Source organism: Silene latifolia, chromosome 5, assembly GCF_048544455.1.
Source record: "Silene latifolia isolate original U9 population chromosome 5, ASM4854445v1, whole genome shotgun sequence".
Lineage (NCBI taxonomy): Eukaryota > Viridiplantae > Streptophyta > Magnoliopsida > Caryophyllales > Caryophyllaceae > Silene > Silene latifolia.
This window is the reverse complement of record NC_133530.1, coordinates 2,531,963-2,552,240: the sequence shown is the minus strand read 5'-3', so window position 1 is coordinate 2,552,240 and position 20,278 is coordinate 2,531,963. Positions and strand designations below refer to the sequence as shown.

The following is a 20,278-nucleotide window of genomic DNA, read 5'->3' as shown; positions in this document are numbered from 1 at the left end:
GTGAATTCGCCGGAGATGTGGCGTCAGCTGGTTTTCCGGACGGTGATGTCGCCGGAGTTACGGTCGACGACGGTGAAGTCGCCGGAGATGAGGCGGCGGACGGTGTCGCCGCCATGGGTGCGCCGGAAGGTGGCGTGGCGGCCGCCATCGGTACACCGTAAGGTGGCATGGCGATCGATGGTCCTGATGCGGATGTCGGTGACGTGGCCGATGTTGGTGATGTGGCGGTTGAAGGACCTGAAGAGGTTGGTGACATGGCGGGTCCGGATGTTGATGGGGTGCCGGAAGTGGGTGACATGGCAGATGATGTGGGAGATGACACTGGCGCAGATATCCCGGGAGTCATTGAGCTTGGTGACATGGCACCTGAACTTGGTGACATGGCGGGTCCTGAAGTCGCTGGTGTACCCGAGCTAGGTGACATGGCAGGTGTTGGCATGGTGGGCGTACTCGAGCTAGGTGACATGGCAGGTGTTGGCATGGTGGGCGTACTCGAGCTAGGTGACGTGGCAGGTCCTGGCATGGCTGGCGTACTTGAGCTAGGTGACGTGGCAGGTCCTGGCATGGCTGGCGTACTCGAACTAGGTGACGTGGCGGGTCCTGGCATCGCCGGAGTAGTCGAACTCGGTGATGTGGCAGGTGCTGTTGGAGTACCAGATGATGAGGGTCCTCCCGCCATAGGTGGTTGGCCAACAATCGGAGAAGTTTTTGGCGCTGGTGCCGAAGATGGAGGCTTAGGAATAGGAACAACGCCACTTGGGGCCGAAGCCGGTGGGGGAGGCATATAAGATGGTGGTGGTGTTGGTGGTGGTGGAGTAGGTGGAGGATGGTAGGATAAAACTTTAACAATCATTTTTTCACCTTGATCACACCTAGTTGTATTTCCACTAATGAAATAATAAGGTCCGGAGTGTACCAAACTAAATTCACTCTCACCATTTTGTTGTTTCATTATTGGATTATTTGTATTACATGTGTTGTAATCTTGTTCGCTCACTTCCAATACTGAATCTTGCTCCTTATTGTACCTAAAATCTAAACAATTCAACAAAAAAAAATTAACACCACATCCACATATTTTAGGTTTGTTATGCATATATTTAATTAGTATTAAGGACTAAGTTATAAGTTAATTAATTAACATTTAAGGACTAAATTGTATAACGTATAATTGTTTACTGTATGTGTTATGTACGTTACATTACAATAAACTGGGAATATTTATGATTAAATGTTTTACAAAATCCTATCATGGTAGTGAACGTACAATTTATTAACAGAACTGTAAACTAATGACTGAAACAGAAGAAGTATAACTCAGGATGGGCTAATAAAGATAACAAAAACGACGTAAAAAGGCGATTGAGCTACGAAAACTTACAAAGAGTGTCGTTAACGAGAAATCGATGAGAACCGGCCCATTGGTTGTAATCTTGAGAAGGTGAAGGTACCCAACCTTGTCTACCATTAACATAATGTCTAATAGGTTTAAATATGGTGGCGTTCGACAAAGTCGTGACGAAAATGGCTAAGAAGATTACTACACCACATAGCCTCATAGAAGCCATGGATGTGTTCTTGTATTTTGAAGAAATGAAAATAAGGAGAAAATTAAATTAAATGAAATGAAAGATGACTTTAAAAATAATAATTGTGAGAGTTATGAAAATATGTGGTGTAGGTTTGTATATATAGAAGTGGAGGGTCCAAAGGTACAAAGGTGTAAGAAGGAAAATTATAGATTTCGGTTCATTTATTTTGGGATTGATTATGATGTATGCTTACGTTTTTTTTTTTTCGAATTCTAAGATATACGCGTTCTCTTTTACAAGTTTAAAATATACTTTTTTAAGTGATGTAAGTTTTATTGATTAATCACATATTTGGATTGTTATAGACAAAATTTAACTTTTTATGCTCGGTTTGTAGGCTATTACGTGTGGGTAAGATTTACCCAGCACACACCTGGTAAAAAAGTATTAGTGATCGCGGTTTCCCTTGTCATCTTAATTGAAAACAATTAAAAAGTTAACCGTTTTATATCATTAATGTGATTGTGTTATTCTGTATCTAAAAAGTACTTATAGAACTTAGGGACATGTTACTATGTTCTCGATGATTTTACAAAAAAATTGCGTAAACCGTTCTATGCAAGTTTAACTTTTCATCTATTAAAAAATTAAACCGTTTTACATCATTAAACCATGCTTCTTATCGTGTATGGTACTCCTAGTAAAAAAACTCAAGATGAAGGACGATAATATAATGATGAAATTATGAAAACAAGAAAATAAAATGTGAAATTTATATGGATTGTGGAGTGAATCTAGGCTCTTAAAAAATTAATTGCATGTAATTAATTATGGCCGACTAAATTGTCACTAGTTAAGTATAGTTCAATGTCAAGAGTTTGAAACTTCTAAAAGTATAGAATAAACAAGAAGACAAACGTATACAAGACGTGTTTGGAGAAATGGAGAACAATTTGGAAAAATGAAAGTATTAGCACTTTTGAGAATTCTTAATTGATTTGATTTTTGATTCTCATAATCTCATTCCCATCATCTTATCTATTAAGATTAGCGACAATTTTCATAATGAACAATGATAAGGCGTCACTGCATGATACTCAGATATCGATATTCAACACTATTATCTCACATGTTTTTACGTAGGGTCGATCAGTTTAATGAACCCTACATATTATATGTGACACAAATTCTCATTTGTGACGGTGGTATCCGTCACAAACTTGTGAGGGATACTGTTTCCTCTCACAAAATGCCCATTTGAGAGGTGACTGGAAAGCATATGAGAATTGCCCCACCTTGTCCCCTCTCTCTTTTTGTGAGAGGGTCACAAGCTTGTGACAGGATTAGCCCGTCACAAACAAGACTATCTGTATATGTGAAGGGTGACAACAAAATTTATGCGACTTAATAGTGCCAAGTGCCAACTCATTTTTCTTATTTTACTCCGTATTTTTATATAATTCAAAGTTGACTACTTGACTTTTTTAGTCGTCTTCAAGTTTTTAACCCATTTTATAAGTTATTGCTAATGGAGTGCCACTAACGTTACTTTTTTTTGGCTCCTTTTGTAAAGAGATGCAAGTGCTTTTCTTAGTAGGTAATTACCGGGAGGTGTAAAAATAAGCACATCAAATAAAATAAATCTAACCATAGTTACCATTTGACTTGTGTGAGTATTAAACAAGTTGTCAGAGATTCGATTCTTGACTCTTACAAATGAAAAAAGCCAAACTTAGAAGAGGTATACCCTTTAAATTGCCTTCAATACCCCGAAGGAGATCCTCCTGATCAACCCACGCAAAAAACTTACAAATTATCGACGATATTTAGTAATTAGGCGACGACGTTTAATAGGTTGGAAAAACCAAACAAAACAAAAAGCAAAGAAAATTATGCTTTTTAAGCATATCTGACTTCTCATGGGCCGTTAGCCCATTACATTAGCATGATTGGGTTATATACTGGACTTCTGAATTGTAATCATGTTCATGTATAATACTCGGTACTCGTATATGATAATCTGTAAATCATGTATACATGAACACCTTATTACGACAAATGATAAATTTTGACTTAGTACTAGTGACAAATTCATCAAGATAACAACATTGTCATATTCTCACACCCAATCGATCGATCCCTAGAACGATTGATCCCTGCTGGAACGAACCCAACGGAACAACTCCTCAATATCACGAGGATAACGTGCAGGTGCAGATGCAGGAGGCTTGTAACGGGCGGGTTCTTTCTCGGTACCTCTACGTCTAAGCCGACGGAGTCTTTCTATTTCCCTACATTGCGGAAAACCCAAAGAGAACAATATTAAGTAAAACTGCAATTAACAACATATACTTATGACAAATTCCAAGAGCGCGAAAGAATAAAAAAATCATTGCCTTAAGTTGCTGTTGAATTAATTCTATAGGTATTATGTTTACAGCATTCATCTTTTCCAGTATCTTCTCGGGAACCGCTTCTGCAAGTACATATTGATATTCAGCCAAAATTAAGTCATCATCAGACATAAGTTATATTACACCTTTGTTCCAATGATATGTTTCCAGTATCTTCAAATTGAAGTGTGAATACTTATTAAATGTAAATTGGGTTTTTTCTCCTGTTGGAATAGTCTTATGGTATAGGATGATCCTATAAAAGTGTTGTTGTCAAAAAAGTCTTGCTTGTAATGGTCACAAACTTAAGACTTCTCACAAGCCCTCCTTCACTTGCTCACCCACTTGCAGTTTGTGAGTATTCACGTAAATTTGAACATACATCATTTTTACTACAAAGTGATTGATATTGGCAAAAGTATTAGCAGTGGTGGAGCTCGCCCCCGCTGAGAATGGAAAAATTCAAAGTTTTTAGTTAAAATTTTGAACTTTTTCAAATTTATGTTATGATTGAAAACCCACCCCCAAACTGGGAATCTTGGCTCTGTCATTGAGTATTAGTGACATATAATCAGAAAATAGGGTTTTTTAGGACGAAAACAATAATATTTGATTTTAATGAGCTACAAGCCTACTAACGTAAGCAAACGTATTAGTACCAAAGAAAATTATTGTAACATGTTTAGTCCGGATATGAGCCGGGTACAAACAATAGGGGAATAATTTAAAGTCATTGCACATCATTAATAAAGGGCTAAGATTATTATAAATAATATTGTCATTTTTTTTCCAAAGAAGCCATTACATGGGGCATGTCCAAATATTACTTATTAAAACTTGTAACAAATGTGAAGTAAACTTTACTAGCTAGTTACTCCTTACTCCCTACGTCTCAATCACTTATTTACCTTTTTTTTATTTTTTTGTGTAAAAACAAATTTAATCAAAGGTAAATAAATAATTCAGACAGATGAACTCATTTCTACGATCTCAAAACTTCAAAAGATCACTATTTTCTTTGAGCTACTTTCTATCTACGGTTGTACTCTTGACAAAGAGGTGTGCATTGTTCATAGCATTGATCTTCGGTCGCATCTTGAACCGCCATGCACTTGCCATGACAATCGTCGAAGCAAGCTTGGTTTACTGAGTTTGCGACGACAGTCGTTTCAATCGATGCAAACATGACAATCATGGTCATGAAGATCAAAGCAACAACTTTGTTTGAAGCCATAGTTTGACAATTTACAATGTTATTTCTTCAACAAGTCTTAGAATTATAATTATGTTTTGTTTCTTAATTAAATTGTATTATGCATTTGAGTAGTATTTAATGTAATTTAATTTATATGATTTAAGGTGACTATATTTAGGAGCAATAGTAAGGTTCTTCTTGTGCTTGAGATGATTTTTAGGTTATAAGGGACACATGAGGAATAATGTTAGGATGCCTATTTTAATTTCCTTATTAAGAAGCTACTATATTTAAAATATATGAAATTTGATCAAAAATTAAATGGAAATGAATAAACTATTATTAGTCATTCATATTACATATATGTGGAAATGTGGTTAATTTTTGTAGGTGATGTTTTTTTTTGTGCTGGTGTAAAGTGAGCCGTTAGGGCAGATTTGATATTGGCGAGTTTTTTAACCCATATCATGAATACCAATCTTTATGACTTTACCAGTTAATATAATTGACAACTTGACATCTGCAATGTTTTTTTTGGGGGGGAAAGGTGTATGATGTTGTCAACAATTTATTCTATTTGGTTGAAAATTGAGTGTCGGTAATTATTACATACCTCGTATTTAAGACTGTCTTATATTTCAACCTGACTTATATAAAAAGACATGCCTCATACAATGAGAATGTTTCATGTTATAAGACCGTCTTATTCTATAATTTATGTTTAGTTTAACTAGCGTAGGTGATGCTTTTATTTGTCTAAGTTTAAATGAAAAGCACTACGTTTGATGGTCAATTCAAGGTGATGTTTCGTGTGAGTTCTGGAAATGATTGATTTTGCTGGTTTGTCGAGACCTCGAAATTAATTATTCATTCAAAGTTTAGTTCGAGCTTGGGAGGGGCGGCCCGTGTAATTTGGAGGCCCTGTTCCAAATATTATATGAAGGCCCCTTATCATAATTGTCTTATATTTTTTTTTTTCCGTCATATAAATGCAAACATAATATTTAAGGCGTTTAGTACGGACTATTAGAAATTTATTCAGGGAGTATAACATTACAATTCATTTAGTATATATAATCGAATCAAATTAATTATTGCTCTATTTTTCCATTTAGCTCAATCACAACCTATTTTTTAGAGGTAAAATAATGAAAAATAAGACTGAATAAAAAAGATGGAGTAATGTAACTGAATTATAGATAGTAAAATGTTCATAACAAGTGTTATTTTTTGGAAAAAAAAAATTCATGGTAAATAAATCACTTGTATGAAAATAACAACAAAAAATTAAAGTTAAGAAATTGTATTTATAGATAATATTTGCAATTAAGTTAAAATAATTATTACATTTATCATACTATTGTAGCAAAAAATAATAGGAAAGATAATAATGATTAAAATTACCATATTAGTGCAGCCAAAGAAAAAGGAAAAAAAAATTGTAAGTCAAGGGAATCGAGCATGAGACTTCAGGGTTCCTCCTACACCTTGTAGGATAAAGTTTGCTACCACTATTCATTCATCAACTTCAATGAAAATTGCTTACATCAAATAAGTCTTATTCTTTTCTTTTCTTTAGATGAGGCCCTTCCCCAACTTGGGCCCCGGTTCCGAGAACCGAATTGCACAGCCTTCGGGCCGCCCCTGAGCTTGGCTAAATTCAGGCTCGATTGAAAATGATAATATTCTCCGCTTATTAAGTCAAGCACTTTAAATTCGTGATATATCATATTATCGTATGAACCGGGCTCAAATTAGCTTTTTGAGCTTTTAGCCGATGTCAAGCTCAAGCTATTTCGTTGGCCTAACAAATTTTTACACACAAAAAAAAGAGTAAAAAACGCGATAAAGTGCATCAATAATATCGTTTCTAAGAAGCACTCTAATTTCCCACCAGTCACACAAAAATACATTCTAATTCAGTAACTCTACACCTTTTCGATCAAGCTATCAAGCATATACAGGAGAGGTACTGTGAACAATAGATTTACATGTTCGAATCCCCGCTTCCTTTTATATTGTACTAACCGTTTGTTTCTTCTTACAGCTATCTTATTCCTAAAACAACCTAAGAAATAATGCCCTTTTCTTTGTGCATTTTTCTTCAACCTATGTTGAACCTATGTAACTACTTCTAGTAGGCAAAGGTTCACCTTCATGAGTAGAAAAGTCGACCGCGATCCATTTCTTCAGACAAGTTACCACGAAAAGCGTCCCACATTGTGAGGACAACCCACATATCAACCCGATCCAAAGTCCCTGATCAACACATATCATTATTCCATAAGCATCATATCTTGCAAGAAAATTCATCGAAACCTTACTAATTATAGATAAAATTTTGATGTTGACTGGATTTTTATAACTTTACCGACTAAGCTAATTGACATCTGCATTACTTTTATAGTCTATGAGACATAATACATTAGAATTAGATGAGACTTGCTTACATTCTAAAGCGGACTTGTACAATTTTTTTTTCAGGATAATTTGAGTCGAGCTCATAACTTTACTAGAAAACGGTTTTACAGGAGACTTGCTGGATCTAGAAAGGGAAAATTAAAGAAATTGACATTGTTACCTTAGCATAAAGCTTAAATTTGAAGGCAAGCAGCCAAGCTATGGGCATTCCAATACCATAAAAGGTACCCAAGTTTATGAACATTGTTAGATGTTGCCATCCACATCCCCTGCTTACTCCTAGTTGAACATTCATATATAGCAAAGACGGTTAATTCGAACACAAACAAAACAAGACATAAGTAATAAAGTCCGCAACTAAGCCCTGTTCTTTTGGACTTAAAGTCACTTAATTTAACTTCACTTCAAATGCTATAAGTTCAGTTCAGATCCTATATATTCAGTTCAGTTCAAATCAGTTTCAGTTCAAGAGAACAGGACCTTAACAATGAAGTATAAGAGATTTGGATAGTTGAAGACCTGATAAGATGCCTTGAATTGAATCCAAAAAAATGGAAACACAAACAAAAGGTGCCATTGAAGCAAAGGCCTTGATAATGTCGGGTTCACTACTAAAGGACCGAGCCCAAAGGCTATGTCCGAACCCAAATGCTAGAAGAAGGGATGTGGTTAGGACCACTGACAACTTCAATGTTACCCCCATAGCGTGCTTGGCTTTGCTCGGTCTTGTTGCTCCTAGCTCATTAGCCACCCTTGTGCTACATTGATGAAACCTCTATTTTAGTACTAGGTCAAAATATTTTAAGGTAAAAAAAGTCATTTATTTATCTTTTATATTCATTCTGAAAAGATATTTTAATCAAAGGAAAACAAATGTCTGCAGCAAAGGGAGTATATTAGTTACCTGGCTGCAGCACTCAGGCCATAGGTAAAAGTGTAAGCAATGGCTTCAGTATTTACACTGTTACAGTAAAAAAGATAATGTTACATAACATATCGTCTAGTCAACAAGTCTTTCGTAAGACGATCAATTATATTACTTTGACTCGACTGTAAGTGTTGGACGTGAGTACATGCCTAATCAAAGTATCCGACACAACCACAAACGGTAAAAGGATTCATATTTTGGCTTAAAGCGTGTAAGTATTGCATCGTGTCAACATTACAGTGAAGTATCGAAGTAACATAGATGATATTACAGCAAAACATGTCAAATGTGCTTACCATATCGCGATAAGAGACGTGCTTGTTTCGGAGTTTGGCATTAGGCCAGCCATAAAAACCAGGATCTCAAAAGCCCAATACTCCAAACTGAAATTAATTTACAAACACAAATTATTGTGTGAGATCATTTTATTCATAAGACTAGTTCATTAATCAAAGGCCCAAATAAATTACTCAATTAATTTGTAAAAAAATATTTTATTTTGATAACCTAAAATATTAGATTGATAACTAGTATTTTTAAAAATGTTGTTTTTCATCATAAAATGTCGAGTTGTTAAAATAAAATTAAAATATAAATTAAATTAAATTTTATAATTGAGTTTTTCTCTTTTTGACCAGTCCTATGCTATAGGAATATATGACAGTTCTGTAGGAGAGTTGCTGATTTACAAAAATTAATAAAAAATCGAGATTATTTTGATCATTTCAACTAAGGAAAAAATCCAAGAAAAAAAAAGGAAGTACATACTAACCATACCATACCAGCAGAAGGCAAAGCCAACTTGAGATTAGTAGAAACATGACAATACGACAGCGCTTTTCTCGAAAACCCGGTCCAAGTTCGCTCCAAATTCTTAGCCGACCTCATATACATCATCAACATACCAATGGCGATCCAAAAAGCGATTGAAGTAGCCAAAGGCGCGCCTTTATAACCCAAAGAAGTACAATGGACTAACAAATAGGCTAATATGATATGTAACAAAAGCGGTATCAAAGAACAGATAACTAAGGGTAAAACCACGGACTGTGTTTGAAGAAACCGTAAGATGTTTTGGAGAGTTCCGTATGCAAATATTCCTGGGATAAGGTATCTCATATAGGTAGAGGCTTGTTTTGAGATGTCCGGTCTTTGATCGAGTGATATAAGGATAGGTTCGGTGTACCACCATAGTATCGAAATGAGGATGGAAAATAGGAAGGAAATTGCACAAGATGCTTGTAGGTATATGCCCATCATGTTGTATAGTTGTGCTCCATATCCTTGTCCACATAGTGTCTCTAGTGCACCACTTAGGCCTAGCTGCAAATTAAGGGCCCACATCGTTATAGACGGGTTAGAACCACAACATTATAACTACACAGTCGTAGGATTGCTCTGATACCATTGATAGAATAAAACTATTGTTGTGATTGTTAAATGAGGTCATGACATAAAGTATGACCGTTACATGTCATATAACAGTCTTATCTGAGTATTTGTAACTCGAAAATTTAAGGATTCTTACAATTTTCACATGAATTGATTTAAGCTTTTCTAAATGTAAACAAGTTTAGACAAGTTTCCATCATGAACATTAAACTTACCACGAGTTATTGAATAATACAAAAAGAACAGGATGCAGTTATGCAGATGTCAGCTATCTTAACTGATAAAGTCATGACGCGTGGTATTCATGACCTGAAATCCAATCCATACAGCAAAGAACAAGGTAGGAAGAGACAACTAACCATGAAGAATTTTGGGTTAACGATTATAATGTTGTGATTATAACAATATAATCGTTAACCCATAATTCTCCCTCGCTAGGTGCATAACCACACAGTTGCAGGGTTGCCAAATCTTAACTAAATGTATTTGTGACTCGAAAACTTAAGGATCCTTACAATTTTCACTTGAATTGGTTTAAGCTTTTCTAAATGTAAACAAGTTTAGACAACCTTCCATCATGAACATTAAACTTAGCAATGAGTAGTAAAAAAAAAAGGATTCAAATGTCAGCTATCTTAGCTGGTAAAGTAATGAGAGGTGGTACTCATGACCTAAATTCAAACCATGTCAGCAAAGAACAAGGAAGAGGAGAAGAAAGAGAGAACAAACCATGAAGGCGAAACCCGAGACAGTAGCCCAAGAATTGGCAAGAGTGGAAGAAGCAAGCTCAAGCTCACCAAGATGACCAACAAACATGACTGAAACAAGTGGGATTAAGTAGTAGAACACATTGGTGAGTACCATGGGCAAGGCTAGCATTATTTGTCCCCTTGCCTCCTCAATATCCATATCTCTCGTCCCCGACCACACTCTTGCCATGTGTATCGGCGATCCTTGTCCCACCAATGGCTCGACATCCTCAGGGTTATCGTTGCTTCTCTTGTTGAGCTCCATTGAAACGCGTTTTTGTTAGCCTATATTGACAAATATGCAGATGCTGGTTAGCATAGCTGGTAAAATTACTTTGACGTACTTTAGGGTTACTTTAACATGCACGGTCTAATCCTCGGATTGAAAATTACACGTCCTGTATTATAATCGAAAACAATAACGAAAAAAAAAGAAAGAAAAAAAGAAAAAAAAAACTAGGGTGATATGGATCTTTCTAAGAAAAAATCAATTTAATGAATGATTGTAACATGAAATAAATTCAAATTGATCCCTAGAAAAATAACATTGCATATAATATAACAAATGAAATTTAAAATATGTTTAGGTTACAAATAGAATTAATATGAATCAAATAAAGAAGATAACATAAAATCATTTAATCCAACAATGATTGCATGTAGTAACATAGGAAAAATTGAAATAATAAAATGTCAATTAGAGGGAAAATTACCCACAAATTAAAATCTGAGATACCGGCGACGTTCGCCGGAGCAAGAATAGTCTGAGAATATTATCAAGGAGTTTAATTAGTTGTAAAAAAAAATTGATCAATTTTATTTATTTTTCATTTTCTTTTAGTTAAGGTGTTGTTTAATTGGGAAGGTTATCATAGTCATGAAATGGAATTATTATTTCCTAATAATTAGGGATGTTTTTACGTAATAGTTGAATAAGATTTGGCTCAACTACTTATTTTTAATTTTTAATTGATTTCGGATTTAAACATTGACGGATCTATGTTAAAATTGAACTTATTTCTGTTTTCTCGAATTAGGTCAAATTTTGTCAAAGGTAGAAGCTGGTTCGTGAGCTTATGAATGCAACAATGTTCAAACTCATATATTAGTCATATAAGAGGGTTTCATTATTATGGCGGTCTTACTCAGCTTGAGTCACGGTTCATGTTTAACCGTAGGTTTAAGATCTGAAAATCTCAAAATGCAGTAGTGTTAAAACTGATCGTACTCGACTCGAATTTAGCTAAGCGTAAGAGGTTACACGAATGGAAAAGAGGAATCTAATTATAGAAAAGTAATTTTTTATTCACAATTTGTCAATATACATGCTTGAATATATAGCTCAAAGTAATGGTAATTTCTCAATAGTTTGTTCTTCATCTACATTTACAAATCTTAATCTTTCTAATTCAATTGAATTAGGAATTAATGTATCATTATCATGCAACTCAAGTGCACTCCATTTCTTGAAGTAAGTTACTAGAAAAAGAGCAAGAGTTTGTGATCCAATTCCACATATTAAGCCAACCCAAAGTCCCTGAAATCAAAATGAATTCATAAATAATCAAATTCTCGCTATATAAGGGGGTCAGATATACGTATCATACTCTTATAATATTATCCCAGAACTCCGTATACAAAAAGATTGTTTTCGCATGAGTTGCATGTTAATTCGACTCTTGGACACGTACTCGTGTTATATGTACTTCATAGCATAATAAGCACATTACCTTGGCATGATATTGGAGCTTAAAGGCAAGCAAGCAAGCGACCGGGATGCATATGCCGATGTAAGAGCTCAAATTTATGAAGGTTGTTAAATTTTGCCATCCACTTCCCCTACTAACTCCTACAAATCCAAAATCATTAAATCATAAGCAAAATATAAGGTAACAAATAAATGATTAAACGGAAAATTATATAGGGTCGACTAATATGAATCATTTTAAAAATAGTGTACCTGATAAAACGCCTTGTATAGAGTCCAACGATATTGAGATGCACATTAAAGGAGTCATTGATGAAAAAGAGTTGATAATGTTGATGTTATCACTAAACAAGCTAGCCCATTTTTCGTGTCCGAACCCTAATGCTAGAAGTATAATAGCCGTTAGCGCGATTGAGAGCTTCATTGTTACACCCATTGCATGCTTAGCTAGGTCCGGTCTCATGGCTCCAAGCTCATTTGATACTCTTGTGCTGTATTTTATTCAAGAGCTTTAAAGTTACACCCTTGTGACGATTATATATTATATTCCGATACAGAATAAATGAATGGAACGGAGGGAGTATGTTACCTTGTTGCCGCACTTAAACCGTAGGTAATGCTGTAACTAATTGATTGTGTACCTATACTGTTAACATGAAGAATATTAATTTAAGATAGGTCTTGAACCGTCAGAGTCAATTGTTTACCTTTATTAATTTATGTAAATAAATGACTGAGACGGAGGGTTTAACGATTTATACCTCATTGCGACAATAGATGTGCTTGTCTCAGAATTTGGCAAAAGCCCTGCTGCTAATATCAGAAACTCAAATGCCCAATACTCCAGACTGCATGAATTTTACAAAAAACAATTAGACAAAAGAAATAAATACAAAGAATCATAACAATCACAAGCGGGGATAGCTCAGTTGGGAGAGCGTCAGACTGAAGATCTGAAGGTCGCGTGTTCGATCCACGCTCACCGCATTACATTTTTTGTCGTTCTTGGGCCTACTCTTATGGGCCGGCATTTTGGCTTGTTTTGGTACATTTTTTGTCGTTCTTGGGCCTATTCTTATGGGCCGGCATTTTGGCTTGTTTTGGTAATACTTAGGGCTGTAAATGATATGAGCCGGCTCGTTGAGCCATCGGAATCGGCTCGGTCAAAGCTCGACTCGTACTCGGTCAAAACAAGCTCGAGCTTGAGCCGAGCTCGGCTAAATACGAGCCGAGCCCGAGCTCAGCAAGGCTCGGAAGCTCGTTTTGGGCTCGTATATAAATTTTTTTATATAATCTTTATGTTGTAGTATTATGTTTATTTCAAGTTATATGTTATTTAGACATTTATATAAGTATATTATGATATAATATTTTTTAGTATTTTATAATTTAGTTGTTTTTCAAAAATATTTATATTTAATTATATTTAAAAGGTGAGAAAGTGAAAATATATAATGACAAAACAAGCTCGATTCGAACTCGAGCCGAGCTCGAGGTTTTCCCGAGCGTCGAGCCGAGCTCGAGCCTCAATATTTTAGGCTCAACGAGCTTCGAGCTGAGCCCGGGCTCGAGCTCAGCTCGGCTCGTTTACACCCCTAAATACTACTAATACTGTTTTAAACTTAAAATGGGTCAAATAACATACTTTGTAGATAAAATAAAAGTAGAATACCTAGATATTAGTTAAAAACTTGTCCTATTTATGTAGATAGGATAATATATGACTCGTTTTAATCTTAAGACGGATCCGTTTTAAGAAAGACTAATTGCATGATAATTACGAAGTAGTTAATTACCAGACCATAGCAGCAGAAGATAGAGCCAACTTCAAGTTAACAAAAACAAAACCAAAACACTCCTTAGACATTCCTCTCCAAGTTCCCTTCAATTTCTTAGAAGTACTCACATAAACCATAATCATTGCAACCGATATCCACAACGAAACCGAGATTGCAATCGGAGCTCCACGAAACCCGAGCGGTGTGAGTCGAACCAAGACGTAAACAAGGCCAATATGGCCTAACAAAGGGATAGTTGAGCAAATGACCAAAGGCCAAACAACAGATTGTGTTTGTAGAAACCTCATCATATTTTGAAAAATCCCAAATGCAAATATTCCTGGAAAATACAAATTATAGTATAAGACTGTCTTACAATTCGTCCCTTTAAAAAGGGACCATTTTATGTAGTTACTATGTTTTATTATTCTAAAAAGATATTAATGTTTATCATAAAATGGTCACTTTTTGTACGTCGCACCAAATTAGGGTCGCGCGTAATAACAATTACCTGGAATAAGATGTCTCATATAAATGCTTGCTTCTTTAGAAACTTGAGGATTTTGATGTAGGAAATTTACTAGGATATGCTCTGTGTACCACCACATTATTGATATTAATATTGAGAATATTGTTGATATAATGCATGATGTTTGTAGATAAATTCCCAACATTTTGTAGTTTTTGGCTCCATATGCTTGTCCACATAATGTCTCTAGTGCTACACTTAGCCCTGTCTACAATTTCATTAACAGAATCATAAATGCAGTGACGGAATTAGGGGGCCAACAAGGGCGCTCGCCAATGCACAACAATGAAAAATTTGAACAAGTTAAATTTTCGAATATTTAGTTTCTTAATTTACTTAATTACTATCTCCTATTTTTTTTATCTATTTTTTTACAGTTTGACTTTCCGGTCAAGATTTCAATATTTTGACCTTAATTTCTTAAAAACTATGATGAATTGTTAATATACTTACATTTATCAATTATCATTCAAAAATCTTTTACAAAAATATATTTTCAACAAAAAAAAATTAGCATTCAAAAATATACTAACTTGAAGACCGTGCAATCAAATGGAAAGTGTTAGTCAAATATATGGTGAAGATATATTTGACTAACAGAAAGAAAACAGAAAAATGCAGAGAGTAGTAGTCATAACGGAAAGGAAGAGGTCAAGATTAAGGTAAGCTAACCATGAAAGCGAACCCGGTAACTCCGGCCCAAGAATTGGCAAGAGTAGAAGCAGCAAGTTGAAGCTCACCAAGGTGTCCGACATACATGACCGCGACAAGCGGGAACATATAGTTAGACACATTGGTTAACACCATTGGCATCGCGAAATCAATCTGTTTTTTTGCCTCTTTCACGTCTACAACCTTGCTTAACCACATATCGTACCTCATTCTCTTTTTTTATTCTGATTCCGAGTTTTACACAAATTCTTGTATATCACCTTCACCGTCTTGCAATGAAATCAACTCAATTTACCTTGAGAAATAAATGCATAATCCAACTGAAGCAGCTATGTCCACTGTCCTATCTCTTCAAAACCCTTTAGCGGAACTTAATAATGGACGGGTTTTGATGAATTTGTTGGATTTTTGATCTTATATTTTAGTAAAATTGTACATTTTGGTTTGATGTTTATGATAAAAAATGGATGAAATTGTATGATGAGTTGAGGTATGTATGTATGTATTGCAAGGCAAGTCAACAAACAAATTAAAGGAATATAGTTATTAAGTATGAACGTAGACATAGTCGCTCGTCTACAAAGATGATCTGTGATGTCGTGAATTGTAATTAATTAGAGTTGACGACTAATTATAATTTGGTTTTATGTTTTTTAAACAAAATCTACACGTTGTAAACTTGTACGTAATCTGAACTGGAATAATATAGTTACAATTGTTTTGAGATGTTGTAAAGGCTTCTGTAAATTATGGGGTAAGGGGATCTGAGGTAGTTTATGGACTATACAATTACAACTGATTATGTAGAATTTGCGTTTTATAACAAACTTTACAAGTTTTGTTTTAAAAAAATATGAACTTTATTGTAAAGTTATTGATTTTATCCACTTAAAACATAAAAATAAAAATAATTAAAAATTTAAAATGCTCAAAAAAAATACATATAAGCTCAAATAAATGTATATTGGTTATACAATGTTATTGTATAACTGGATGTATAATATTATTTGTGAATCTGATGTACGCTGGTAACACAGCCTATCCTTGGCCTAATGTTAGCAACATAAGGAGGTTGTTTCTGATTGACTCGAGATGAAAATTGTGTCAATAAATGGATCAGAGGACCGCTTTGGTGAGCCATTTTGTTTTGTTACATCATAATCCAGAACTAAAAAGTAATGAATGTTTAGCTTGACAAGCTAATTTACAGTAAGTGGATTATACATTTGATGTAATACATCAGATGGTATATTTTTTTAGCATTAAGAAAAAAAATTGAGTTTTAATTTAAAAAAATTGAGTTTTATTATAAAGTTTTTGAGTTCATTTACTTAAACATTATTTCAAAATGTTACATTATAACTCAAAAAAATACATATAAACTCAGAAAAATTTGATTTTTAACGTCATAAAACTAAAATGTAATTTATAAACTCTATAGAACTCAAAAAACAATACACAAAAACTCATTGAGTGTGAGGTAATACATCTGATGTACAATCCTTTTTCTCGCTAATTTATTGTACTCCCTCCGTCCCGGTCAATTGTTGTCCTTTGGTTTTTGTATAAAGACCAAGGAAAGAGGTGGAGGCTAATTACTAAATGAGAAGTGGAACAAATTGAGTGTGAATGATCAAATTGCTCATCAAATTCATTCTCAAAATAGAAAAGACAGCAATTAAATGACAAACCCCAAAATAGAAAAGACAATAAATAACTGGGACAGGGAAGTATAATATTATCTGATAAGAGTGTGATAAGGTGATCCACCAATGTAAACTATTAAATTATCTAAAGGTTATATTTTGATTAAAAAAAAATACTCTCATTAGCTACTTCATATTGGAACAATGATCATATATAAGACGATTATATAGGAGAGTCGATGGAAACTTGGAATCGCTATAATAGATTTTGGATCAGATTTGTATATACGTAGAATCCCAAATTGACTGGACAAATCTTCCTTTTTACGGAGTACTCCGTATTAAACATAGACTAAATACTTACAAACCAACCATGAAAGCGTAGGCAGGAGGCAGCAATGCAGCATGTTATTGTTGCAATGTATGAAGACATTAACTAGTGCAACCAATCGATCACTAACGGAGGAGGAAGGAACCAGGTGAGGAGCGGTTGTAATAACAAAAACAACGGAAAAATTATTTGTCATCGCCACTACATGTTAGACTCGACTATTACACACTTATTAATCAAATTACGGTAAAAAGGCCAGTATACCTGCATATTTACTGTTCATTGTCGGAAAAACATTCCGATAATGACCATCCTTAACCAGAGTCCACAGACAAAATTCACTAAAGCTTAATGGCACATAATATACACAATGTATATTAAGAGAATCGGAGTCTATCGACATCAATCCCTGCCAAAGTTAGATTCAAGAATTTTGTGCTGGCATCGGCCACACACATTCATGGTGCAACTAACATCCGATCGATAGTATCAATTACATCACCATTCATCACTATCGGATCCATATTTTGATACCATGACTAGATCGATCCCTGCTATGAGCGAGTGAGATCTAAGCATTGCCTAGAATCTCGACCACAAAACTTATATGAAACGGTTTTACATGTAGGAAGGATCAATTCACCATATAACATGAAACCGTCTCATACAATAATCATTAAACACCCAATATATTTCTCAATAGGAATTAAACATACAAGATTACAAGCCAAAGTACATTTTTGCGTAAATATACCGGTTATCACTTATCGGAGTTAGGCATTAGGCCAGCCATAAAAACCAGGATTTCAAAAGCCCAATACTCCAAACTGAAATTAATTTACAAACACAAATTATTGTGTGAGACCATTTTATTTATAAGACTAGTCCACTAATCAAAAGCTCAAATAAATAACTCAATTAATTTGTAAATAAATATTTTATTTTGATAACTAGTATTTTTAAATGTATTATTTTTCATCATAAAATACCGAGCTGTTAAAATAAAATTAAAATATAAATTAAATTAAATTTTATAATTGGGTTTTTCAGAAATAAAATTAAATTAAATTTTATACCGAGCTGTTAAAATAAAATAAAATTAAATTTTATTTTGTATGAAAATATAAATTAAATTAAATTTAAGAATCATGGACAAAATCACATAACATTTTCAGAAATTTACCAAGGCTCGGTCTGTTAACCCATACCAAACCCGTTAATTTAACTCGCTTATCCGAGGACCAAAATAGATTCAATGTGATTTAACACCTCTAATCACAAATAAGGCATGGGTAGATTAAGACGGAATGGTAGATCATTAACATTTACTCCCCCGTCCCGTTTAATTATTTTCTTTTGGTTTTAACGCAAAGACCAAGAAAAGAAGAAAGATTCAATAACTAAATGACAAGTTAAATAAATTGAGTGTGAATTATCAAATTGCTCATTTACACCAATTTCCTCATTTTTACTCGCTTATGGATATCCCTTGCAATATATGTCACCAACATCATCATATCTTTGATCTTTTACGACAATGAGTAGATTATACAACGTGTTGTATGCAGTTGTATGATGTAGAATCCGAGCTGTGTACTAAACTTTTCGAGTTTTATTTAAGAAAATCTAAGTTATGCTGTAAAGTTTTTGAACTCACACTTAAACATAAAAAAAATAAACTCTTACAAAGCTCAGAAAATTTACACATAAGCTCGAATTAATGTATAGGGTTGTACCATGCTCATTATACAACTGGTTGTATAATAGTATTTGTGCTTTTACGAGAGATAGCAAATGCCAAGTCTGTTACCTTGTCTAGCGAAATTATCTGGGTATGTATTCTATGATAATGGTATTCACGCTCTCACAAAAGTCAATTATGAATTATTTACGAATGGTTGTAATTTGGTTTGCGATCGATTCAACCATGAATAGAATATAACAAAAAGAGTTTCATTGTAATCTACACTCAACATGTACACGCAGCCAAGCAAAAATATTTTAAAATCTTGACACATCACCCTTGAAATAATAATAAAAATGGTAAAGTACTAATGTATCATTGAGAGAAGTAATGGGACACACGACGAGACATGAAATGGAACAAAGGATCTGCTTTGTATTAAAAGATTCATTTGTTTTATTCATATGTTAACCTCTTGTGAGAGTATTTTAATATAGGTAAACAAATGATTATTACGGAAAAAATATTTAATTTCCATAATTTAGTTTTATACTATATTGTTTTATGCATCAAATATATTTTCTTAATCTTCAACCCTTCATGTCATTATTATTCTTACCTAAAAGTCTAGCTATGATTCTAGTCTGACCCAAATTGTATAAACACATTGCATTAGTGACCGTCGTACCAATAATGATATATAAGAGTATGATTTTCTGAGTCATTGAGATAATGTTGTTACAGTTCATTTTTCTTCATCTCTTCGAGGGCAAAATTGAGAAACATTTTCAAAACAATAATTGAATAGAGTTCGGTGTTAATCTAATGACAAAAAAACCGTTATCTCTAGCTTCAACTCTTTTCTTAAATGTACACTGACACTTAAATATCAGGTGATACATTGGTGCTTTTAAATTAGATAAATTATGTAGCTCAAATCTTTTAATGAAAATAACAAAGCACAAATAATTAAGAGAGTAATGGCTGAGGCGTAAGAGTAAAATAAAGAAAAGAATAAAAAAAATCGATAATAACAATAAGTCTATAACAATAGTCGTGGCAAAATATTAACAAATATAACAATAATCGTGGCAAAATATTAAAAATTGTGGCAATATACAGACAATAACATAAATATAATATGACAATATATTGTGAGAAAGTTGAAAAGCTTCTTCAAACCAGTAATTTGTTACCATATAGTATATTTGTTTTTCTAACCATTTGTTTTATAAATTGTTTTAGAAAAAAACCGTTTTATCTACATTATCATAATGAATTACTTTTTATTTACTGACGACAAATATTGCCCCATACGAG

At 34.0% G+C, this 20,278-nt stretch overlaps 2 protein-coding genes and 1 non-coding gene across 4 annotated transcripts; 1 reads left to right on the top strand and 2 right to left on the bottom strand.

Annotated features, from left to right (window-relative positions):
* Positions 1-6,971: 6,971 nt before the first annotated feature.
* Positions 6,972-11,458, bottom strand: LOC141655793 (protein DETOXIFICATION 19-like). Of its 2 annotated transcripts, none has more exons than XM_074462843.1 (8): positions 11,324-11,458; positions 10,591-10,895; positions 9,242-9,792; positions 8,766-8,852; positions 8,446-8,502; positions 8,061-8,299; positions 7,702-7,820; positions 6,972-7,379 (listed from the first exon to the last, which is right to left on the bottom strand). In XM_074462843.1, exons 2-8 carry the CDS (start codon positions 10,873-10,875, stop codon positions 7,230-7,232), a joined length of 1,488 nt encoding a protein of 495 aa, XP_074318944.1. In that variant the 5' UTR covers positions 10,876-10,895; positions 11,324-11,458; the 3' UTR covers positions 6,972-7,229. The 2 variants fall into 2 exon arrangements, with proteins under 2 accessions (XP_074318944.1, XP_074318945.1); XM_074462844.1 differs by having other exon boundaries at positions 11,328-11,401.
* Positions 11,459-11,903: 445 nt separating this feature from the next.
* On the bottom strand, positions 11,904-15,740 carry LOC141655792 (protein DETOXIFICATION 19-like). The gene is made up of 8 exons (XM_074462842.1): positions 15,298-15,740; positions 14,608-14,833; positions 14,115-14,436; positions 13,080-13,166; positions 12,908-12,964; positions 12,571-12,809; positions 12,341-12,459; positions 11,904-12,147 (listed from the first exon to the last, which is right to left on the bottom strand). The coding sequence occupies exons 1-8, from the start codon at positions 15,505-15,507 to the stop codon at positions 11,953-11,955; spliced, it is 1,455 nt and encodes a 484-aa protein (XP_074318943.1). The 5' UTR covers positions 15,508-15,740; the 3' UTR covers positions 11,904-11,952.
* TRNAF-GAA (transfer RNA phenylalanine (anticodon GAA)) lies at positions 13,233-13,305 on the top strand. The gene has a single exon. It is a non-coding gene; the product is annotated as a tRNA-Phe (tRNA).
* Positions 15,741-20,278: the final 4,538 nt, after the last annotated feature.